At 47.0% G+C, this 25,666-nt stretch overlaps 1 protein-coding gene across 6 annotated transcripts in view; it reads right to left on the reverse strand.

Moving 5' to 3' along the window:
• Nucleotides 1–497: 497 nt before the first annotated feature.
• Nucleotides 498–25,666, reverse strand: part of LOC144734042 (uncharacterized) — a 33,446-nt gene continuing 8,277 nt past the window's right edge. For 2 of the 6 annotated variants that reach the window (XM_078616086.1, XM_078616083.1), the window contains 16 exons: nucleotides 25,377–25,448; nucleotides 23,475–23,532; nucleotides 22,168–22,327; nucleotides 19,021–19,119; nucleotides 17,968–18,192; nucleotides 16,190–16,292; nucleotides 15,347–15,447; nucleotides 14,364–14,571; nucleotides 7,874–8,037; nucleotides 7,226–7,311; nucleotides 6,666–6,766; nucleotides 5,920–6,417; nucleotides 5,010–5,090; nucleotides 4,184–4,258; nucleotides 2,994–3,355; nucleotides 498–2,213 (listed from right to left, as the gene is read on the reverse strand). In XM_078616086.1, coding sequence (XP_078472212.1) covers nucleotides 3,003–3,355; nucleotides 4,184–4,258; nucleotides 5,010–5,090; nucleotides 5,920–6,417; nucleotides 6,666–6,766; nucleotides 7,226–7,311; nucleotides 7,874–8,037; nucleotides 14,364–14,571; nucleotides 15,347–15,447; nucleotides 16,190–16,292; nucleotides 17,968–18,192; nucleotides 19,021–19,119; nucleotides 22,168–22,327; nucleotides 23,475–23,532; nucleotides 25,377–25,448 — 2,384 coding nt within the window. In that variant the 3' untranslated portion in view covers nucleotides 498–2,213; nucleotides 2,994–3,002. Of the gene's footprint in view, nucleotides 2,214–2,983; nucleotides 3,356–4,183; nucleotides 4,259–5,009; nucleotides 5,091–5,919; nucleotides 6,418–6,665; nucleotides 6,767–7,225; nucleotides 7,312–7,873; nucleotides 8,038–14,363; nucleotides 14,572–15,346; nucleotides 15,448–16,189; nucleotides 16,293–17,967; nucleotides 18,193–19,020; nucleotides 19,120–22,167; nucleotides 22,328–23,474; nucleotides 23,533–25,376; nucleotides 25,449–25,666 lie in introns of all 6 variants that reach the window. The other 4 variants (XM_078616088.1, XM_078616087.1, XM_078616085.1 and 1 more) reach the window with 3 other exon arrangements.

A 25,666-nucleotide genomic window follows, 5' to 3' on the forward strand; every position in this document is an offset into this window, starting at 1 on the left:
ACCCCCCCCAGCAGCTCCGCCACTTTTGCTTTGTAAATTACAGGGGGGGGGAAAGAAGCGTCATAATCCGGAGAATACGGTAGTCCTCGCATTCATACGTACGCACTTGCCCCCTGCGGTTCTTACCTGCTCGAACGTTACGCATGGTAACATAGGATCTTTGTGAACCAACCAACCGCCCCCAATCCCCCCCCTCCCCCTACCAGGCAAAGTGACAAGGGGGCACACAGCAGAGTTCACAACGAAGCACGCACACCACGGACAGGCGCTTACGCAACGGGCACTGGGGGGGGGCTCCACGAGGCGTCTGTGTACACGTTTTTGTCTTCTCTAACAAACGCGAGGCGCGGCATTGATGGTTTTTCTGTTCGACAGGGGACAGAGGGCACGTGGGGGGGGGGGGGGGGAGAAGAGAACGCAGCCTTCACATCCCCACCGCACACTTACCCTCCCCCGCCCACTTGCTTTTCGCAGAAAATGTCAGGAGAGAGGAAAAATAAAATAAAACATAACATGACAACCTTTAATCGCAAACAACCTTGACCAGTACATATCAGGGCAGCACAAAATGAGTAGCAACAAGCAATTTGTGTGACATCACAGCATCAGTGAAACATATGCAACACCTCTGCCATTTCTTTTAATTATGAGCATCTTCAAAAACAGTTTTGTTAAACACATTGAAGCATACACAAGTTGAAAAAAAAGCCTTCTACATCACCATTACCATCAAAACCAGTTGTTTTAACCGAACGTTACTTCACGTACGTTTATTCAAATCTATTTACGCAGGCTTTCGGCTACGGGTTAGAAATGAAAAAAAATTCTAAGTTTTACATTTTCACAGGGTAAAGGTGAAATTTTTGCCAACCAAACTTTTACATTTCTGCACTTGCTGCCCTCGCTGCAAAGTTTGTTACAACAAGGCTTTAACAATCGCCGGTGTCCTAAAACAACAACAACCAACTAACTGCTTTCCCCGCAGACAATTTGGTACTGAATTCCTCCATTCCCTCTCAACTGCACAGCACAGGGGTGTAAGAAACTCAGACGAAAGACAATTTACAAGGTTGGCCGTTTAAATTTCAAATAAAAAAAATATAAAACAGGAAGCAAAATATAAATTCAAACAAAGCTATGTAGCAATGCTTGTGTTTTTTTTTTACTTCTGCTGCTGCCGCAGAGAAGCAGCACACGAGGGATTCTGGGTATATAACCGCGTAACGAAGCTACCACTTCCGGGAGAGATTTCCGCCCCCCCCCCCACCCCCAATTTCAGCGGGGTCGTCTCTGCAGCAGAAGTTAGTGCCGCGGGGAAAGTGAACACACGGGCGTGGACCAAGGCGGGCGCCGACGCGCAAGACGTTACGACTTTCTAATCGTTGGCCCGGAGGTTACGCTGCTTCCTCCGTGCACCACGTGTGTGGGGGGGGGGAGGGGGAACAAGAAGACTAGATGGACAAACATTTTTCATCGAATTACAAAAACCTCACACTACAAACAAAAAAACCCGACCAAGCGAGCGGACCCCCCATCTATGAATTCTAAACTCCTTACGGATAAAATAAAAAAAAGTTGACGTCAAGCCCACCAACCAAATAACGTCATCATTCACAGCTGGAAAACTCAATCACACACAGGCCTCGGAGCACGCGCGGAAACTTGACACAACTGCCGCCTCCTCCTCCTCCCCCCACCCCCCCCCAGCATCTTCAAACACCATTTAGGAACATTACTTTTTTCGGCAAAGATTTCACCTTCACGACTACCGCCTACAGAAAAGTTGAGTACCCAGAAATTACTTGTTTGTACATAATAGTTGACCCTAACCCCCCCCACCCACCCCCAGAGTAATTACAGTCACGCTTCTTTAATCCGACCACATTTGTTTCCATGGAATACGTCGAGATTTGAGGTTTACGCTACACAACTACCTTAAAATTTGGACTACAACAAGCATAAGAGCGACAAGAAATAGAACTCAAGTTATGGAAGTTCTCAAACGTGACGTCGAGTTAATATTCGACGGGATTAAAGAAGTTGGGGACTGCATTCATTGCGTTTCTTTCCTTTTGTCGCGCAGCATTCACACGCTACACATTGCAGTACGGTTTTTTATCTTCATCAAGATGACATCAAGTGAGCACCCACAAACGTTTTACACTTCCGCACGTCCCAGCACAGTGTGGGGGGGGCCACCAAATTACCAGGGCCTGCGGGGAAACAAATGCAGAGACAGAAACACACAACAGCTGCGTTAAATCGGGCGGCTGGCTTTGGCACATCGACAAGGTGGGGCTCCTCCGGACGGAAGGGCACGCGCGGCTAAAATGCACACACGGGGAGGGGCGGGGAGGTGGAGAGGGAGAGAGAGCGAGGGGGAAGAGAATAGAGGAGGGCAACGATGAAGATGACACGGCGTTAAGTGCCACGCGGCACGCGAAGAAGAGAGAGAGGTCGCATGTGAGAACGTTTGTGATGTCTCGCAAACACAAGCATCTTCCACCGCTGAAAGGTCTGGGGGGAAAAAAAAAAACACAACTTTATACGAGTCATAAATTTGTTAAGATGTTTTTGGCAAACAAAGGGATGGGGAGGGGGGGTGTAAAAGAAATCGTCAATGAAGGGGGAGGGGGGGGTGGGGTTATGCAAAAAGTCTGGCGCGAAATTTGTTGGGACGGATAAAATCGGCACAACAGCAGCGCTCAACGGAACATTGGCAACAAACCGAACAACAGCGCAGAATTACCGTCCGCGTACTTCAATTCAATACATAAAATTGATTTTAAGATAGAAAAACCCAAACATACGGAGCGAAAAAAAATAAACCTCAGAATATACGGCGATCAATGTTTCAATTTTTTTTTTTAAACGACGGGCGAGCAAGGCCGCTCCGAAAGCACACGCGCAACAGATACACACAAAACAACCGGGCAAACAACACACGCATAAAACACACGCCACGCACACACGTTAGACGTACACAGACAGACCTGGCTTGCTCACGGGGTAGAGTGAGAGTGCCCCGGGGGTGGCGGAGGTCTTCCCATCCCCTGGCGCTGCCCCTGCTGCATCTGTCCCTGCTGCGGCTGCGCTCCGGGCGGCTGCGGCTGCTGCTGCGGAGGCTGCGGCGGCTGCTGCTGCTGCTGTTGCTGCTGCTGCTGCATCCCCGGGGCGCCCGGTGGAGAGGGCACGGCGGTCTGGTTGTAGTAGGACATCTGCTGCCGGTAGTACTCGGCCCATTGGCTGTCGGTGGACTGAGGGTCGGCTTGGCCGGCCTGCCCCACCGCACCTGCCACCGCGGCCTGTTGGGCAGCCGCGTCGCTGCCTCCGCTCACGGCAGCCTGGGCACTGGCTGCACGCCGGCACCATTGTGTGGGAAGAAGAAAACGACAAACGGGCACGTTTAAAAACTATAAATCTGTCCTTCCCATTCCCACCCCCTCTCCCCAATGGTACCCCCAATTGTGCTGTAGCAATCGTGAAATGAACTGGCCATTTGGAAAAAAACCTCAGCGCAGAGCCACGCTTCATGGTGAGAGAACGGCACACAGAAGCGGAAATCGCTGATCTACATCTGAGAACCCCCTTAAAAAAGTGACCTGTGGCCAACAGCCTATGAAGCAAACCAGAAATATAAATTTTGCATGGGTCTTGATTTACTGCAGTGGGTGAGGCCCCCGTGTTAAAATTATTTTTTACCGAGGATTAATGACAACGATTTTGGCATAAAACTACATGGGCCAAGCTCAAAAACAAATATGGATAATGACAATAACATTTGCCTCACTGCAGTAAATCCAATCATTTATTCTTACCGCAGGAATTTAGCTATACGACAGACTATCAAGTTACGAGATTTGGTTTGCAACTGTCTGGATTCGAACTCCGCATTCTCATCGTTATTGTTATTGGCCAATGGCTCAAAGTGGCTCTGCGCTCTGCGTACATAACACTGTTTCCCCCGATCGGTTAGCCACAAATTTCGTGCTCGTGACCGGTGACCTGTACCGGGCCGAAACATTCAAGCAATAACCTGCAAAAAGTAAAGCCCTGGACCAACAGACACCCGGCCTTCATCGGTGCTCGCCAACAGCACTGGTCCCAACGGTCTCTGTTGAAGGTTAAAATGATCGCTCTTTGCGCGAGACTTTGGTGGGTGCACCTGCCACAACCCACTCACCTTGGCTCTTGTAGTAAGCCTCCCAGGCTTTGGTGTAGTCAGGCTGAGCGCCGGCAGGCTGTCCAGGCTGCTGGCCTGTTGGCACAGAAAAAAAAAACTTGTAACGCGCACAGCATTCACTCGCTCTCGACGATGGGAGAGAATTGACTCAGAGGCACGAGGAACCACAAAAGGTGCAAGACAGCCAAGCAATTAGGAGGCACTACCTGCAATTGTCCAAGCTCTGCAGTCCTCTATATATTAAAATGAATTTGCCCAATTTAATGACTGTTAAGCGCAGTTAGTAGGCAGTCGACTGCAGCCTGGCTTGCAGACAAATAAAATTAATGTTCTTGCACTCACTCACTCACACGTTACCTTTACGAAGCAAAGACTGATTACTCAACTGCGTTTTGTCTCCCCGCTGTACCACAGTGATGTTCTTTACTCAATCTACTGCTAGATGAGGGCCTACCCATCCTCTACAGGTCATGGGGGTTACTTAAGCATACTGAACCACGCTTGTCAGTATGGATTTAGTCAAGAAGAAGAGCATATGAGTGGGAGTATAGAATGACAGCACAACACGATTTTTGGTGCTGCACTGCCATGCTCTGTTTCCACAACGGAGCCCAGCAACAGCCTACAACAGTCTGTATTAAGCATGGTCACCCATCCACGCACCACCTAAAACTCAACTTGGATTCGCTTCCGAGATCAGAAACGTGAAGACGCTATTGCCCTCCCAAAGATATGTCGAAAGAGTGTTCAAAAGTCATGCGCATATGCGTGACTTCTTCTTCGTTTCTGTAGAGCTTGTGTCCTCGGTGCAGATAGACGTGCTCACCGATGGACTTGTAGTACTCCTCCCATGCCTTCGTATAGTCCACTTGCCCATTCTGCCCAACCGTCGCCTGGTTGGGATCTGCTTCACCACCATCGTACAAGCGAGGGCACACGGTCAAGTGTCAGGAAACGCATCGTATAAATGTAAATAATGAACACAAATCTTTGAAGCCACGTTCCATCATTGTTCTAGTGACATTAAAAAGGCAGTCACAACCACAGCGACTTTACTAAAGTCAGTTTTTTCACGCGATTCCAGATGCGCTTCTGCGGCCGTCTGGGACGCTCTTCCTTCCGACATCAGGAAGCTACTGGAGCTAAGCACTTTAGAACTTATTTTGTGTTAAGTTTGTTATCCTCCCACATCTCCAATTAGCACGGTTGGCTACATACGGTGCGATAGAAGTTAAACATACCTACATTTTAAAGTTTTTTTCTCACTGACAAAGCATTGTGTAGAACAGTCTGGGACACAATCTAGTTAATCATCGACAAGCTGTGCTTGGTTGTTGGGTTGCAAATTTCCTTCAAGAAAACCAATTTGGTATGAAATAATTCACCCACCTCCCGATTGGACAAATATTCATGGTACAAGGTCACAAATAATTCAAATCAATAATCAATGTTTTATTTCTTCACTTTTTACCTCTCGTTTGTATTTTTCTGTGTCATTTGTACAGTATCACCACTCAGTTATCTTAAATTTAACGTAACTAAAACTCAATTCAAAAAGCACCTTAAATAAAATATCATACAAAAGCATGAATCGAAATAGTTTTTCACAAGTACAATCGGCCACATGCATCATAAAGCACATAAATTTGAAACGATTAATCGTTTCATACCTCATAATAGCACAATCAACGCATTCATCACTTTGCCAAACGTGTTAAAAGCCAAGTGCTACTTACCGGCCGCTTGCTGAGCAACCACCTGCTGCTGCTGTTGTTGTTGCTGCTGTTGTTGTTGCTGTTGCTGCTGCTGTTGCTGCTGCTGCTGTTGCTGCTGCTGCTGCTGCGGCTGCTGAGCTCCCATCATTCCCATCTGCTGGGCCTGCATGCCAGGCTGTACGCCGGGCTGCATGGCGGTCTGCATGGCAGCCTGCATGTTCCCAGGCATGCCGCCCTGCATGCCGCCCGGCATGGCGCCTGGCATTCCAGCCGGCATTCCGCCCGGCATTCCAGCCGGCATCCCACCGGGCATCCCGCCGGGCATCCCACCAGGCATCCCACCAGGCATGCCACCGGGCATGCCACCGGGCATACCACCGGGCATGGCTCCCGGCATCCCGGCCGGCATCCCGCCCGGCATTCCTGGAGGCATCCCACCAGGCATACCGCCTGGCATGGCGCCCTGATGCCCGTAGTAGGCAGCCCAGTTGGCCGCATTCGGATCTGCCGGCGCGTTGCCTGCGAATGGCAAAGGCAGTAGCCATTGGCACAGGAGCTTTGGGAAAGCGAACCTAATAAGCCTTGGGTTCCATAACCAATGGGTTCTGGGCTCTGCTGGCCCAGCACTGGCCCAGAAACACCGCATGATCTCCTTCATTTTAAAGTATATTTGTACACAAAGTTGAATGTAGGCATAGGTTAGGTTGGATTGGCGTTCCTCAAACCTCCAGTCCTTGCAACCCCAAATCGAGGTGTCCATTACTCACCAGGGTTCATTGCTGGCGGCATGGGTGGCTGCTGAGGCTGCTGCCACGGCTGCTGGAAGTTTCCCCAACCCGGCTGCTCAAAGGGCTGCGACGGCGGGCCCCTACGGCAGAGCGAAAACAGAGGGGACGTCACCCATGAACACGTGAACCGCACGGGATGCAGCAGGTGAGAAAGTGTGATGTGATCATCAGATGCAGCTATGATTCAGTGATTATTGTGCTCGCGATAAAGAATGGCAGGCTTTTTGTCAATCCACTGCTGGATGAAAGGCTGCCACTGGGATTGTTTGGCCATACTTCACCACATTGTTCCGTGTGGGTTGGTAAATGGGTAGGCCCAGGAATCAAACTTGTGTAGCTTTCTCCCATAGTGCATCACACAATCGTCAATGGGCTTCTTACTACAATGTATAAACTGGTGAAGGTTATGCGAGCTGCGGACTGAAAAATCGGTGAGTATTGTGAGTGGTGAATGTCTGATGAAGGTCCCAGTCAGTGTAACGCGAGTGCACGTCACCCCGTCTGTAGCACGAGCTGCCCACTTGTGTTAAGATATGTACCTGGGAGGGCCTGGGGGACCAGGATGGAAGGGACCAGGGCCCTGACCTTGGCCAGGAAAGCCACAAGGTGGGCCAGGTGGGCCACCCTGAAAAACACAAACAAACAAACGCACACATGAACAAATATCCTCTGCATAGACTGTTGGGGCAAGTACTGCTAGCGAATGCCTGTTAAGGCTAGCACCATACACACCGGGCTGATTTGTTCTGCTCTTGTATCGATGTTGACACACCCTGCACCAGTTACTCTTTTGAGGCCAAGTCAACCTTACAATTAGTACGGTTTGCTATGTATGGTGCGAAACAAGCTCAACATGCATACATACAAAGCCCAAAGCCAGGTACCAGATATTAATGTCCACAAGTAACCATAGCCAGCAAATGAACTATAATTAGTGATTATTGTGGAGTGAGTTAACAGCTTCATAACCGACTCTTATACACAAGAGTGTGTAACGATGGATTAATATCCGTGCAGAGCTTTCGGTGTTATGGCCGAGTATATGTCGTGGGTTTTATCCAGGCACTGTGGTTTCCTCCCATATTGGTTCCAAACACTTATTAATACAATTCGCGAAACATGTCAATGATGCAATCTTGAGACCAGGCGAGGTTTTCCGAGGTAGAAAGGTGTCAAGAGGGGCCTACCGAGTTGACGATGTTGTCGATCTGCTGGCGGGCGTGCTCTATCTGCTGCTGCCCCCCGCGGATGAAGAACAGCTTGAAGTTAGGGTCAGCGCCAGGTGGGGCGTTGCGCTGAATCTCAATCTGCGCGCCCGTCTGCTGGCTGATGTTTCTGATAGTCTCCCCTCCTGTGATCGAAGCCACACGAACATGCACACATATAAGGAAAAAACCACGAGCACCGTCGGGGGGGGATCAAGGCACGGAGAGAAACCTCGCCGACTTTAAATAAATTGGGTGTGAAGTTCGCTGTTGAGAAAAAAGGAAATTAACGCAAGGGTTAATTCTAATAACATCCCTCCTATGTATTTTGCACAAAGCCTCATCTGGAATTGCTGCACAGACTGAGTGTATACCTATTAATTTAGTCTACACCTACTAATTAAAGCACTTATTAAGGCCGGTGTGGCACATGAGAGGGTGGTGCAGCTAGCAGCATTCCTGGCTGCCTTTTGTCTCCCAAGTGCTAACTATTTTGGTCCATGCAGTGTTATCACCATCAAGCCATGATAGCAGGATTGTCAGCAACTTTTAAGACGTTATTTATCATTAGCAAAACTCACGTTGGAGAGACTGATAATGCCTCCAGACAACATGGGATGTTTGTCGTTTAGGTAGCATTTTCCTTTAATAAAATGGTAATTATTTTCACGTAAAATTACACCAAACCATTTAACCTCAAGGGACACACACATCAAAGGACAAAAGCTGCCTGCTCGGACAGTTCCAAAACACCACATATGTGCCGCATTGACTTTTGGCCACGCGCACTTTTAGACGTTTCACGCTGCATTATTCCCAATTTCTTGGTGGTCCCTTGTCACAAAAAAAAAACCCTCGTCGGCGAACAGACTTTCAGGAAATTTCAAAGAGAGCATAGCCCGAGGGTCGAATGAGGAAGGCTTAAAAAAAACCCGTAATCGATCATCAATCCTTTCTTATGTCCACCGCACGCGAACCTGTGCCTGCCTCCCCCCCCCCCCATCAAGTCGGCTACGCAACAAAGCGCCGGCCTCCACACATCGATCTCGCTATCGTCGCGTCTTCGGGGCCCGTCAGGCAAACGAGGATCTTGACTCGTGCGTCACGGCACGTTAATGCTGTGCCCCCCCCTACCCACCGGACATGTTGGTGGCGGTGTAACGCGCCTTTGCCCAGCCGCATGGAACTCTCACAATGGCTCCGACAGTGAGCGAGCGAACGTCCGCGGTGGTCAGCCTACGGCCGGTGGGGCTGCCCCCTTCCCGCCCCTTCACAAGCCACCCCTGTCCGTCACCCCCCCCCCCCCCCAGGATGGAATGGGGTGAAGGCAGGGGGCGGCCACGCCTCTGCATGAGGACTTCAGGTCCCTTGGTGGAACGTTGGCTGCTGCGTTCACTTGCTAGCTCAAAGGGCCGTCGTTTGCTTCGACGTGAAGAGTTAAATTATTAGCTTTGTGAGCACAATTCCCCAACTACTGTTGATTCTCCCTGTGTGGTTTTCTTTAGGCATGTTGTATGTTTATAACAGGGTAAAATTATTCATCTATTATTTTAAAAAAATTAACTCGCGATACTCGGGAGTAAAAATAAAGACTTTGCTGTTTTTTTCCTGGATTTTTCTGTTGCGTGTAGTCACTTTATAATGTTTCTTGTTCGTGTTTTTTTTGTTGCGGTTGCACCCGAGTCAAGAGCCGCATGGTTCACAGGGTTATACCTAATAAATGAAACTGAAACTTCGATTAGTATACGTTTTATGTAATGCGTTTGCTAAAATGTATATCCTTTCATTAAATCACGACCCCTAAAAACGTGCATATGTATCAACTCACCAGCGGAGGGTGAATTGTTACACGCCTATGTTAATTGACTAATATTAATCTTTATAATATCATGCATAAAATTGTACGTGTTGGATCGATTAGATGGGATAAGCAAAGAAACAAAACTGCACTCATTAGAAAGCATAAAAACCCCCCATACAAAACGCAGACAGGAAACAACAACAATCCTTGAATAGAATCACCACACACGATCACGGCGATTCATCCAATCGCTGAGGCTCGGTGACGAGAAATTAAATCAACAAATGCCTAGATTTTAACTCGGGATTAACACCGCTGTGCAAAAGTGGGCATTCTTGGCTGCTGGCCTAGGTGTGAAAGGCAGCGTGGCTCAGAAACGACAGCTTCGGCCGCAGACTTTCAAAGAACGCAACTCGTGCTTAGCGCAGCGGCCCATTTCAGCCCTCTGACCGCAGCGCCAACGGGAGTCCGGCCGCAGCGGGGGCATTTCACGCAACCAGCGGGCGTTGACGATCGCTGCTGTGGCAGTGCAGGCGGCGATTACGGAGACTCTTGGCACGGCCGACAAGCCGCGCGGAGGTGTCAAGTCAAGGCGCGTGCCCCAGCGGCGCGCGGCCCGAGTCGGCCGGGACGACGCGAGGGGGGAAAGTGAGCGGCGGGGAGAAGGACCAGGCCCATCGGTCGTAGGGCAGAGAGAGGTTAAGAGGGGGCTGAGGCTACGTAATAAAGGCATCAGTGAAGGTACCCCCGGCTCGCGAAAGGTCAATGGGGCTGTTACGGGGTCCTCGGGGGACAGATGCGGGGACCCCCTCCCCCCCCCCCAACTGAAAAAACAGTCTGCCCCTTTCTTCGTGGACCGGCCCGCGTGGAGGGCACAGAAGTGCAAAGTGAACTCGACTGTAATGTCATTTGATGAAAATCAGAAAGCAATTAATCAAGGCGGCTTTAAAACACGAGCTGACAGCGCCTTTTTGCCGGCGGTGCCATTCAGCCCAGCCCGCAAAGGCGGTTTCGCTTTCTGGGCCATTGTCATGGTAATACGTCCCGGGGAGGAGAAGACAGATTTATCGTTCTGCCACCAGCAAAGGGGAAAACCTTCTGATCTTGACAGCGTTTTCTTTCACCGCGGTTCAGGAGCGGCGGGTAAAGGGGCCGGCCCCACTTCGCCCGTGTTAAATTGTCGTCAAACGGGGCCCGGCCAGCCGTGAGAAATTTAATATGAACAACAACGCTGCATTGTGTCCGACGGACGCTTTCAAAACCTCCCCCTTATTAAGTCCTTTAATAACTCTTCAAGTAGATAAAGAGTTTAAACAAAAAGTGGCGAGCTCTGTGTGCAACGGGCCATCCAGGAAGGCAACAATCGCCGCAATTAGGGACGTGCCGGTTGTGCCGCACAACTCGTCGGCTGATCTCGAAGTCGACGGGTTGCCCAAACGCTGGGTGGGTTGCAAGGGCCGTTTAGGCAACGGAAGAGACATTTTGGAATGTGTTCAGAGTCTGGCCGAAAGCACAGTGCTAAGAAGTAAGACCGTGTGAGTGGGTGACTCACAGGTCAGACCCGCTGAGCTGGCACCGCTGAGGATTGTGGGTTTAAGTGCATGTTTCAACTGCCTGTGAGTATTTCAGGTCCTCAAGTGTAGTAAGGTCTTGGCCACCAATGATTACAAAAAACATCACATTGGTTGTGCATATAATTTGACTCCACTTCAGCTCTGAAACTTAAAATCGGTTTGACGAATGCAGCAAACATTCTCTGCACTCGGGCGGTCAGATTAGGGCTGCCTCCTGCAGTGTGGAGGAAACAAAGGTCAATTTAAGGGATCTCAGGTAGCTCTGCTTCCACAAGCCATTCTCTCTAACTTTAAATTATTGCACTTTACTGCGAGAGCCCCAAGTGAATTGGTCTCATGACATTAAACTGATAACACAACAGGGATAACAATTGGAGAATATATGAAATAAAAACTAGAGCACCGCAGGCGTGTGTGGGCACTGGAAGGACGCATCGGCTCCGAGTACATTGCCACTAAATGGTTGACTGTCACAAGGCTGAACGGCCTTTCACATTTTTTTCTTTTGTTGTGGTAAAAGTTTGTGCAGGCTGGGATTTCAATTGTATTGGGGTCAGGGACGAGATAAGAAAGGATTCTTTAGAGCAAAATTAGTTTCTAATTTAAGAGAATGTTTTGACAGCAGTGTTCTAGGAAGAAATAAAATGCACCATGTTCATCATTCACGCTGGTTAATAATACACATTCAAGTTGTGCAATTGCCCTTTTTCAAAGCAAAAATTGCACAAATAATCAATGGCTTTGATATTTACGTCAAGTTATATTTAATCTGGTGTGATATATTAAGTTGTTATTTTAATCATAATACACAAGTTACTGCTGGATGAAAGCCTCACCACACAGTGTCGGTGACTATACTTCACCACGCCGGTCAGTAAAGAAGAGGGGGCCGGGGGGGGGGGTACCAGGACCAGTCCTATATCACTCACCACTGATGTTTGGCATAGCTAGGAATCACTCAGGGAGCCATGTTCAAAGCAATGCATGATAATCAATACACCACTTCCCCCCCCACCCTTTTTAAAATACATTTTACGTGGAGCTAATGAGTTGTCATCACATTGCCAGAATCCCAGTTGAAATGGGTTGTGAATCTCAGGGTAATTAATCCTGGTGAAAATAACACCGTGTGAGATTAAATTTCATAACGCTGTTTTTTCCTATTTTCACAACTCGTTCAGGTGAGCAATTTTTACATAAAAACGCATGGTCAGCTTCACCATTTTGACAACTTTCAATGCGTCTCCACTTCGTGCAGGAGGTGCAACTGCAATTCGGTGGCTTGGCAGAGAACTCGCGCGAATAGTCTCTCATTGGCAGCATACATTAACTTGTTCAAATCGTCAAAGTGAATAATAACAAAATGCATTTATATCCACCTATAGCCACTACTGCTACCGTAGCTGCTGCTGCTGAAGAATGGCGTTTAAACAAAAAAGGCACAGGGTTTATTATTCACTTCACCAACTTCATAGAAAAGCACTCCCTCTCTATATTTATAAGGTGCTGGGGCCCCAGATGCTTAACATGACAAAAGAGGCCAAACCCCTCCCACTCGACCCGTGGTCAACCCCCCTACTGGTGGCCCAACTGATTAAAGCCATGCTCTACACGCGCAATTGCAACATTGGACGACTGTGTTTGTGCGCCAGGGCATGCCAAATTAAGGCATTTAAAATGACGCAGGGTATAAAAGAGAGGAGAGACTGAAAGCGAGAGGGCCGAGCGTGGAAGCAAAGGGGGTTGCCGGTCTAATAACCGTGCCAAGCCGGCGTGCACGTTTGGCGACAAGGACGGTTGGCGGAAACATTTAACGCACGTTAACGATGTTGCGTCGGGCTAAGGCGCTGGCGCAGCGGATAGCGGACACTGCACGCTGAACCGGGTGGGGGAAAACTGTGTTCCGATACCCGGAGACGTCTAGCAACAGTGGCGAGTGACATCTGAACCAGTCCTGTTCCTCGCCTCCTCCTTCATCAATCCCTCACCAAGCAGCAGGAGCAAAAACGGTCAAACAACACAATAACCGGCACATCATGGGGAGGCTTCCATCCAACAGTGGCTTGTCAAAGGGCTATAACACATTCCTGCGGAGGGAGCTGGTAGGAACGTTGGGTTGCTCAGTCAATGGCCAGGGTCAACGGCGGCGTGGTGTGTTCCGCAAATATGGCCGACTGAGGACGGGCACAAGCTGGCGTGAGTAGGTTAAACGTTGAGTTTTATAAGGGCACCACGGGGTGACCAGCCTCACCCCTCCCACCCCCCGACCAGCCCCTCCCCACCCTCCCCTCTCCACCCAGCCCCACCCATCCCATTTTTGGATGCACGACGGACGGACACAATAATCCCCTGTGGGCTGGTGTAACCAGGAGGTTCCTACCAGTATGAATATATATACCATCCACGCAAAAAAAAAAGGCTGGCATTTGGACAAAGGACCTAAGTCATCACTTTGGGTGATGCAAAGTTCGAAGAAGTTCATGGTGACCATTGCAAGCAATACTATTCACTTCTGTCAAACTAAGGACACCTCCCCCCCCCATATACTGGGTAGATACAAACGTTGTTTGTCTGTATTATTGGTAATGCCAACGTGTTAATGCATGGGCAGGGCAAAGGTATTATTTAGCACTCGGTAAGGAAAAGGTTACCCCCCTTACCCATGATCTAGGGTAAATTGTCAGCGACTCCCGCCATCAACTGCCCTGGCATATACACCGTGAGCATATCCACAAACAGGAGTGGTGGTAAAACTCTACAAAACTAAACAATTACAATTGTTATTTTACCAGGTAAGGCTTACCGAGCTCCATAGCTCTTTTTCAGAAGCAACCTGGCCACAAATGACAGCTCAACGAAGTGACGGCTTCTCATGCAGAAATGTATAGCAACCAAAGACTCTGAACGCACGTTGACTCTAAATGTGAAGGGAAAAACCAGAGGACCCTGAGAAGAAACCACGGGACCACGGGAAGAGAGAACATGCCAACTCCAAATATACAGGCTTCATGGTTGGGATCGAACCCACAACCTCCCACATACCAGGCGAGGCAGTTAACATCTCGCCACCGTGAGATTATCCGCTGCGGTTTCTCACCCCTGCCGATGACGAGTCCACACTTGGAGGTGGGTACTGGATAGGTGAAGTGCTCCTGCATGCTTCCACCGCCACCGGGGGAGTGGCTGCCCCAGTCCCCACCACCACCACAGAAGCCGCCCCCTCGTCCCCCACCGCCCCGGCCACGACCGCGTCCGCCACCACCGCCGCCGCCGCCACCACCGCCGCCACCAGGAACAGCCCCCTCCTGCTTACAGTGATGAGGATCATCAGTCATGGGGGAGAGGTAGGTTACATCGACGAAGTGGAAAAATGCTGCGGTCATCATCAGCCAGGATCAATCCACTGCTGAATGAAGGCTTCCCTCTAGCATCCCCAAGCAGCAATTTTAGGCAATACGTTAATCACAATTGCAACAAAAATATAATTTATTCTTTAATTCAAATGTTACCCCAAATTGTGAATCTTCAGCGAACAGCTAGCCTACCTACCAACCTGCGCTTCCGTAAAAAATTGTTCAAAATTATATTAAAGACGTTTTTTTCACAGTGCCTCCTAATCCACAGTGCTGTGGGCTGTGTGGTGTGGTGTAGAAATGGGGGACAGCCATGTGCAGTGACACAGACAAGGCCATGGTGCTGACATTCCTGGGCCAAAGTCTTTGCCGAGCCATTTAAGCCCCGTATCCCAGTGATGCTGTATGGAATCAGAATCTTTATTTAGACGAGAAGAATCCGATGAGCTATGCAGCTCTGTTTCACAGATGTCCAGTATGAGCGGCTCAAATTTCCAGTACAAAAAAAATTGCTGGGAGTGCAAAATTAAGAAAATGGTAAACAAGTCACTAAACGTAAATGCATTCATTATATATCAATATTGGGCAAGGCAGCAAAAACAACAACAAAACTAGTCCCAAGACCACACCAAGATAACAGTCCCTCAATAAATGGCACAATAACATTAAAGGAGGGATTGTAATGCAACCGAGCCGGACGCGGCTACATTGTGCTGTGCATGTCAACCTGAATGCTGTCGAGCAGGTTGTGAATGAGCTGGGACGCGTGCTGGCAGCAGTCAGGCGAACCGACTAGCACGGCCACACGCTCGGGTCCACTGCCATCATCTGTACGCGTACACGCCAAGGTGTGGGGGGGGGGGGTGAGAGAGCGTGAGATTGAGCAAAGCCGGCCCTCAACTCATGCATGTGATATCACAGGGTTTTACAATGAGTACTATAGGCAACCAAGGCGGGTGAAATGTCAACTCCAAGCAACCTAAAGCAACTGCAAAACAATCAATAAATCACACTCGTCTGCCAAGCTGCCCTAAGGCAAGAGGGATCAAATTTAAAGTGCCTATCCAAGCCGCACATGCTTACACGCAGTATCTCCACCATTCAAATGGCGCACGCAAGCAAATGTGCATCCGAGTGGGTTTTCAGGATTTTACAAATTATCGCCTGAGTTGGGCAAGTTACTTGACCTCAAACATTTGCATGCACACACATGTCCAAAGGCAAAGATCCCCATTATAGTGTGAACAGACTTTTGGGGCAAGTGCTGTTAGCGAGGACCTTTAAAGGCCAGCACGGCCCGATTGGGTGGGTGGCAGCACCACGTCAAGCCACCTTTGGGCTCCCTTGTCGCGACGTTTACACCGCACCAGGTACTCATTTGAGGCTGAGTCGACCTAGGGGAGGCCCAGGACCTTAGGGAGGTCTAGGACCAGTTCAGATAATCGTCACAGGTGTTAGTCGTGAGCATGAATCAAATGTGTCACCGGGTTCGTAGCGGGGCAGACTAACAGCAGCACTCCCGTCTGTACACATGTCTGTACACATGTATAGACACACACAAGGCACATACCTGGCTTGAACTGTATCCGTACGCCCGCGTCGCTTTGGATCTTCTTGATCATCTCCCCACTGCGGCCGATGACGATGCCGACGGCAAAGCGTGGCACGGTCACCTAGCGAGAGACAACCACGTGGCCGATGTAGAGAAAACCCTCTCGTGCGCCCATCGAGGAGGCCCAGCCACTGACCTTGGTCCCAAACCTAACGTCAAAGCGAAACGCGGGCCAAGCTTGAAAAGTCAAATGAAGATGCAACCAAGTCACGGAGGAAAAACCATGCGTATGCACGATTCCGATAACGCTGTCCTAAATGCGACTGTCTTCGGAAGAACGTAATTGCTGGTAATACCGTTACGTTTCAAGCCACACGACGAGATGTCACACATTGCATGCATGACGTCGACATATGATTTCACCAGTATGTGAAATCATATGACGAGGCTCAAAAGAAAGCTGTCTCTGGTGTGGACCCATCAGTTTCAAAGACAATGCATATATTATCAGAGTAAGTTTTTTGTTTGCATTCTGACCACAAGTATTGTGGTTAATGCAGACATGATTCCTTGTAAAAGGTTTCAGTTTGGTGTGTTAACATCTTAACACCTGTTTTGGTGCCAGAAAAAAGAGTAAAACCTATTCTCAATAGCGATATCACTAAAGTGCAAAAACACCATGCCTAATTATACATTTTACATCCTTTTTTCTCACGAATTAAGTCAAATATTCAGATTGAGAAGCTCAAGACGCATCCTATGGTACAATCTACTAAATAAGTCATATATTTGCCGGTCAAATGTTAATTTAACAATTTGATTTGCTAAAGACATTAACAAAACACTATCACGACATGCACGAGAGCATATTAAAATACAATAATGAATGAAGGCTTCCAGATACTCTTCAGGTCACAGGGGATGTTTTGACCACCAAACTTCATCACATTGGTCAGCGAGGGCTGGTGAAGTGGCATGGTCCAGTTCATATATCACTCACTCATAAAATTAGCCTGGCTGCAAATCTCATAGGACATTGTGTTAACCACTGCACCAATGTTCCACTGTAAAATCAATCACAATAGCCTAGTAATAATTCTATGAATCATGTTAATCTCGTACAACTGATTTATGGCATAACCGCATGTGAAGTTTCTACTCAGCCATTCGTTGAAAACACCCCCCCCCATCCCTGCAAATTCACCATTCTATTTATTTTCAATGCAAAAGCATTTACCCAAGGCCAACTGTGCAAACAGTGGCAGCATTTGCCGTTTTTAAAATATAACATGCAACCACGGCTAACAGCCATGCCAAGCCGTTCTCGCAAGGAAACCAAACCGTCAGAGAGACTTCATGTCAACAGCAGGTGGTTGAAGGGATAACGATTTACCACCTCCGCGATTGGATGCATTGTCCACAATTGTTGCGTCACCATTCTATTCGTCAATCAATTCTCAATTGCGTCATTCATAATGCTTGGTTCATTCTGACCATCTCATAGGAAATTTTTGTGTTGTCTTATTTGTTCCATTATCCTAATAAAGCTGGGCTCTTCCATTTAAGGCTCTGGGGTGGGCCACCGAGCTAAGGGCTGCCAAGAGATATGGCTCAGCAAGACAGAGGTACAGATTCGTGAGACAAAAGGTCCAGATGAGTGGTCACATGTACAAGCTTTATAAAGTCACATCTTAACGTGTGGATACTATGTTTAACAATATATCACGTGACATGTGACGTCACGTAGCCCACCATTACACACTTGGGGTTTATGTGTCCCGCACGAGTTGTCTCACCTCCATGCTGCCAACGCCGCCACCACCGCCACCACCACCACCGCCGCCCCCGCCACCTCCGCCGCCACCACCTCCGCCGCCGCCACCGCCGCCGCCACCACCACCACCACCACCAGATTTATTCCCAAAGCCGTTGTTGTTGTTGTTGTTGCCGCCGCCGCCGCCGGGACGGAAGTCCTCCCGATCCTTCTCTCTCAGCAATTCCAGCACCAGCTCCTTGGCTTGCTGCGGTGGAAAGCAGAACAAGGCTCAAGTCAGGGGCATGGATTCCCAACGCTGTCCAATGCGTTTGTCCTCCTAGCTATTTAATTGGCAATAACCACATTACCTTTAGAGCTGCGGAATGAGATGTTTCACGCGAGGAAATATGTGACTTCGTAAGATGTCATCGAACATAAATGTCATAGGGAGGTGGGCGCAAGGCATGTGACGTCACCACCTTGGCCGAAAAGGCATACCTCATAGATAGGTTTGTAAATTACAACCCTTTGATCAATATGGCCAGTTTTCTATATGTTAGGTCATTAATAACTAATGAAAAACACAACTTTAAACAAATGATTTAACTTATCTTAGATCACCTCTATAAGGGGTACCATGACCCCACGTTAAAGACAGAGCTAATGTATGAACACTCTCAACCTTACTTGGAAGAGGCGTTAAAAAGGTATTGAGCCTGGACTTGAACAGAGGGCAGTAGCTGCGTCTTGATACCAATTGACAAATTCCATTCGGAATCACACACATATACCCATTGCAGGCACTGTCAGGCAGAAGTAGCAGCTTTTAAGTGTGTATACCTGAACTCTTCTTGGTTCTTTCGGTAAAGTCACGTAGAAGGGAAATAATAAAATAATAAAAATTTAATAGAATAAAATAAAATTCTCACGACGTTTCGGCCACAACGCAAGCAGCCGTCCTTGCGTTGTGGCCGAAACGTCGTGAGAATTTTATTTTATTAAATTTATATTATTTCCCTTCTACGTGACTTTACCGATAGAACCAAGAAGATGAATCCCTGCAGTCACGAAAGCTTTAAATCAAAATTTATACCTGAACTTTGAAGGGCTCGCCCATGATGCGCAGGGGCTTGTCAGCGCCCGTTGGCTGAGAGCCGTCTTGGATGAGCAGCATCCGCACACCAGCACGGTCCTGAGACGCAGGATCCAGTCACAAACTTCGCGTTACCAATCCGTTCAATGCAGGTCCATGCTCACCACTTTCTAAGATCCAAAATCATCTTGCTTCAGCTAACGTGTGTATGTTGAATTTCTTTCGCACGGTACATAGCCAACCGTGCTAATCGCAGGTTGCTAATTTTAATGGACTTCGGAGGTTGGGTGTCAAGCAACATTTGTGTGATCTGGCAGAAGAGCCTTCGAGGTATGGCGACATCAATACTATCAGCTGTGATGACCTCTTCACCTTTGCCTCCATGTATTTGATCCTAGAAGAGGATTGAATTTGAAGTCATTTATCATCCAAAGCAATTAAAATTTTCTCTAATACAGCTGTCGGGCTGTGACGGTTCCACCTGAAGACGGAAGCTTGTGTTGCCTCCGAAACGTCGTGATTTTTATTTTATTTTACTTTGATTAATTTTGATTTTTTTACCTACGTGACTTTACCGAAAAACCTAAGAATATTTCTCTAATACCATTATTAGGTCTCAGCGAGGGAACATATTGCATTTTGACGTTTCCTAAATTTTCGGTTTTGTCGACGTAGTCTTTACATTTTCATTCTGTCAATTTTCTGTCAGATGACTCAAGACTGTTGCCAATTAGCGGGGAGCATAAGCAGTGGTTATTGTGCGTCGCTAACAATGCTCATCACTATACAAAAAAAACCATACCACGCTGCCACTACCACCACCACCAAGGCCACTTGGCACCAAGCGTGCAACTAATGCAGGCTCTAAGTGTCTCGCACTTTCCCTAATGTCACTGTTAACGGTAGCACGTCTGGACAAGAGGAGGGGAGCATCATTAATCCATTTCCCATTAACAGGCAGTCATGGTATAATATAGGAAAAAGCATCCATTCAACAAATGAATGTAAGCCGTGTTAAATTGTGAACGCCAGATTGGGCTTCAAAATTAGGCTGGATTTCAAAAATGCATCAATAAATAAAACTAAGTAAACATCCTACAAAAAGCAATGCAATGTGCTATATACCCAGGCATTCGCTTAACAGTTATATAAAGGTCTTGTTACTTAAGCTTTTAAGACATAAAGAGATGGGAATGTTTCACTATTTATTGACTGCGCGAACACATTGTGAGTCACGGCAATTGAGTGGAAGGGAGAGAATGGCTTTGGGATTGACATTTACAAGCTGAAGGTACCAGTGGCCTTGGTTGCATGGCTGTTATACCAAAGGCAAAAATCCTTTTTACGAAAATGTTGCCAATGTGCTATTGGTGGTGTCCCTGAATGTTAAAGTACTATTTGTGAAACGAAAACACTTTCTGTAATACAAAAATATTTCCATAATGGTGGCAGCGATAATGGCGACGCGTACAAAAAAAAGCCCAACGTGTCCCCCCTCCCCCCACCTACATTTACGAAAACAAAAAAATTAGCCACAAACAAAAGCGACGTGGGCGTCTGTGCAGTGCCAGCGCGGAATTTTAAACGCCAGTTTCAAAGTCGCAGCTTAAAGCGAGGAGAGGTGTGAAGCCATGCACTCCATTGGCCATTCATGACTTAATTTACTGGGCTCCAGTTTGGTGCAGGGGCCGCACTCACATCATTGATTGGAGTAGCGCGAAGGGTTTAACAGAAAGCCTAACTACCGGAGGTGGGGAATAAACACGTGATGCACAAATGACGATAATTTCTCTCTCGGACACGTGACTCGCTCCATGTTCTTCCAGTTAACGTGATAGAAGGGAACGTGACTTTGAAGGAAGGAACTGGCGGAACGGTTGGGGTGGGCGTTAAAAAAAAAACACTTTAACCTTGCGCAAAATGGGCTGTGCAAAATAAAAAAAGGCAGAGGTGACGTTGAGGCCACAGCGATGTAGCGTCGCACAAAGGCTGTCTCAACAACCACCGTTCGCAGAAATGGTTCACGGATGCCATTATCTTACTCTCTAAGCTAGCCGGCAGCAGCAGGACGGGGGGGGGGGGGAAATAACAAAAAAATTCGGGACAATGCAGTTGGATTTTTATGTGTGGGGTAATTATTGCATTCAGGGACATGAGCGTGCCAATATTTTCCATGGACAAAGGTTGCGATCCTTTCCGGGGACAAACAATATAAAACTCGTGCAAAAGACTGGCCTTGCTGATCTACCGTGTACTTCGGGGGCTCCACAAGGTTTAAGACGTAATGAGCCTCAGCTGGGAGAAATGGTTAACCGGCTTGCTTCAAGGCCTCAACGTTCATACTCCTTAAGTGCCTTTTAGAAAGGGTAAAAATGAACTTTTTCACTTTCTCTTCATCGCAAAGCCTGCAACTGCAGTATGATTCCATCAAGGTGAAAAATTGTATTTCCCAAAGGCACAAACTTGCACAATAGTAAATAATACAGGGAGAATACAAACACATTTCTCGTGATTAAATAGAACACCGCAGCATACGTCGATAAGAGTAAAAAAAAGTATTAACCCTTCAACGGAATAATTTAAATCTTTCCTTCGGGATCCGGCATTCTGAGTGCATGCACTCAAAATGCTACAAACCGTTTCAGTCGAATGTGTGCCTTTGAAGCTGGAATTGAAATTTTATGAGGTTCTAGAAATGCTAGGACTGTATTTTTCACGTGGGGTGTAAAAGTTTATTTTCAAATGTAGACCTCCCCAGTGGGGGGGAAAAAAAATAATCCAAATATACCTGCCGCCTGTGCCACAATATCCACTCTATTTCCAGTCGATTAAAACACATTATGCTCAGGATAAATGCAACGAATCTTGAGAATCAATGTACAATTTCAGCAAATATTACATTTGGAAGAAATGAAGCAAACTAAACGGTGTAAAGACAGGACAAATGAGAAACAATACCATTGTGGCAGAATGAGACCGGCGGGTGGGATGGATAAAAAGAAAAAACTCGAGACACAAGGCTACCGCCGCTTGCGTGAGCGATAAACACACAACGGACGGGCTATTCACAAACCTGCCGCGACAACTGCGCGCGCACCTTCCGACCGCACAAACACCAGTTCAATTGGGATATTCAGTTTCCTCTACCTGCAGCTGCTTGATGGTCTCGCCGCCCTTGCCGATGATGAGACCCACTTTATCGGCGGGGATCATCATCTCCTGCGAGTGGCTCGTGTGGTCCACGCCGGCGGGGCCTGGAGGGATTCGTCCCCTCTCCACGATCTGGTCCAGCATGCGCTTCGCCTCCCTGTGCATGTGGAATGCGCGCGCACACGCGCGTTTGAGTGAGCGTCTGCGAACGAGAATAGTGGCTACACGATGGTTTTTTTAAAATCCTTCATATTAAGTTCGCTTGCTTGCGTGCTTGCTTGCTTACGACCGTGCAAATCTTTCGGTCGTTTTTTAACCCACTTCCCGTGATCCAATCGAGCTGATATTTTCCACACAGACTCGTTGTGCGTGACAATTAATTTTTGTGAAATTTTTTTTCCAAAATTTTACACTGTTAAGGGAAATTTTTTTAAATATTTAATTACCAATTGCTTTATGCTGGCAGACAATCATCTGGCCCATAGGTGGCAGCCATCTCAAGCCAGAGGACGAGAGGACTCTAGCCGCCACGCAAATAAAGGATTTAGAGTGAAAAACTTAGTTTTTACGGGTTAATTTTTTTGGGGTTTGATCGTGTAAATATAAATGCGTCGAAAACCCACGACCACCTGACACAGCAAATTATTAGGGTTTGTTATGTAAACAAAAAGTGCCAATTAGTTACTACTTCAACACACCGGTGTGTTCGAGAGTAAACCCAATACATTTACAATTTGAGTACGACGTTTCACTGGTAATTACGAGCCTCAACGGGCAATTTTGCCAGAATTTTTTTAACTTGAGAATAGTGGCGTTCGGATGAGAACTGGTCAGTGTATCACTAACACAGCATTAACTTTGTTCATTAAATAAAGTGTGGTCTTTTTTATTATGACTACACACAAAGCAGTGCCGGCTCACTGTGTGACACGGCAATTATGAACCTCGTGAGCGGCACTCAACCCAGGACTTTATAAAACCCAGTCTCCATTTTGTGAATGAAATTCGTGACAAAAACATTCATCAACTGTTGGATGAACATAATCCAGCGTGCCACGGACTACAACTTCCCACATAAGCTTTGCACGGGGTATAAAAGGTGTGCCCCTGGTAGAAATAAAAACACACACTTCAAGAGGGAGGAGATATGCGACATCTTGCAGGGGTACTCTCACAAAAGGTGGTACACAACTGTTCCCCTCTGCGAGTTCTAAATGGGAAATCTCCCGTCTCGATAGCAAGGTGTCATCGTGAGAGAAGTCAGCACGACGCAGCCTCTTAAGCTCCCCCCCCATATTACTCACGCAATGGCTTCGGGGGTGCCTGTAAGCGTGCACGGTCTGTCCGCCTGTCCTCCGCTGTCTGTGGACAACCAGAAAGGATGCAGCAGTCAAGACCTCTCGCATTCACGATTAAATCTTCAGACAAGACGATAGCTCACACTGTTCTCAAGGGTCCCATGTATGAAGCAACGTAATTGTTTACCAATGCCACCATTTGAATGACAAGCAAGTAATGCACTCGCGGGATTTAATGATTCAACTGCAAAATTATTTGATGAATTGTTACAATTACATTCACATACAGTATTGCCCATGCTGTGCATGTAGAACCTATGCTGGTAGGAATATCGAGAAACTGTAGTGGTTAGATTTTATTAAATGTTTTATGTGGTGTGAATCTATAGTATCTACGGTGATATTAATCTTTGGAATCTATAGGAACAAAGATTAGAACGTCATGAGTCTAGGGACTATAATTATATAGAGTGACAAAGAATACAGCAATGAGGAATAATTGCACTCAATGCAAACACTTAAAATCTTGACTTAAAGCTTTGGTGACTGCAGAATTCATATTCTAGATTTGAAGCTTTCGTGACTGCAAGGATTCATACTCTTAGGTTTTTTCGGTAAAGTCACGTAGGTAAAAATAAAGAATAAATAAGTAATAATGGAAATAAAATAACTATTTTATTTCTATTATTATTGATATCAATATTATTTATTTATTTTCCCTACGTGACTTTACCGAAAAAACCTAAAAGTAAAAATTCATATTCTTTGGATCTTAGGGTAAAGTCACGTAGATAGATTCAAAAAAATTACAAAAAACTACACGTTTCGATCGCAACACAAGCGGTCGTCATCAGGTCATCCACTTGATGACTGCTTGTGGTGTGATCGAAACATCATAGTTTTTTTGTTTTTTTACCTATCTACGTGACTTTACCCAAATACCCAAAGAATATAAACACTATTCAATGAATGGTAAACGTATTTTCAGCTCCTCACTCTACTGCTGGATGGTCTAACCATTCTAGATTTGAAGCTTTCATGACTGCAAGGATTCATAGGTTTTTTCGGTAAAGTCACGTAGGTAAAAATAAATAATAATAAAATAAGTAATATAAATAACATTATAAATCACGACGTTTCGGAGGCAACACAAGTCTCCGTCATCAGGTGGGACCGTCACAGCTAGATTTACTGTATCAAATTTTTACCTACGTGACTTTACCGAAAAAACCTAAGAGTATGGTCTGACCATGCCAGACTTCACCATGCTGGTTAACACACTGGTTGGTGAACGTGCGGGAGTCCCAGCACCGTTTCAGATATCCCTTGCCAATGGGTGCTGTGAATTGAACTCCGGTTGCCAAGATCACAGCGAAGATATGAACCAGCATGCGATGCGATCAATTACATTTCCCTTCGGAGATCATAATGCATATAAAAAAGAGAGAGAAAAGTTGGACGAGGAAAAGAGTCTGAGAATATTGCTTGATAGCTTACACTCCAAATACATAACACACTCATGTGTCACGCTAAACAATGACCTCCAGTGCAATCCAGTTATTTATCTGGTGGCCCACAGGCCAAAGTCAGTTACGCCAATCAATACCTTACCGTTGACACGGAAATATAGAATATTGAGATGAAAGAGATGGATAACACTTGAAAGAGCCACAGACAATAAATACCGATTAGTGAAATGAAACCAAGGTGAACGAGAAGAGGTGCATGGAGACAATAGGCACAGACTAGCAGTCACAAGTACAGATGTTATGTTGTAACATCTGTACACGTGCCATATGACATCACGTGTCTTGCCAGCACAGCCTAATTTTATTGTGGCTGGCCGGAAAATATCGTTGTAGAACCCTTGTGAAATGTAACAAGAAGTTTAAATCTTCGTCGCCTTACCTGGCGCAAACTGCACTTTGCATCCGGAATCGGACTGGATCCTACTGATGTTCTCTCCACCCCTTCCAATAACTGCAACAAAGATGCAAAGCCAGACCCTGTTTAAACAAATGGCGCCAACACAGCAGAGCCATGCGTGTTCACGTAAGTAACAAAAAAAAGTGTGCGACTTTTCCGCAGCCTAGATTCACCAACGATAGTTTCTGGGAAGCTTCGCAGAAACGCGGAACATCATCCCAACGTTTGCGTCCTGCCTCGGGCTAGGTGCATTGACGCAGCCCGTCCCGATT

Source organism: Lampetra planeri, chromosome 49 (assembly GCF_965212315.1).
Source record: "Lampetra planeri chromosome 49, kcLamPlan1.2.h2, whole genome shotgun sequence".
NCBI lineage: Eukaryota > Metazoa > Chordata > Hyperoartia > Petromyzontiformes > Petromyzontidae > Lampetra > Lampetra planeri.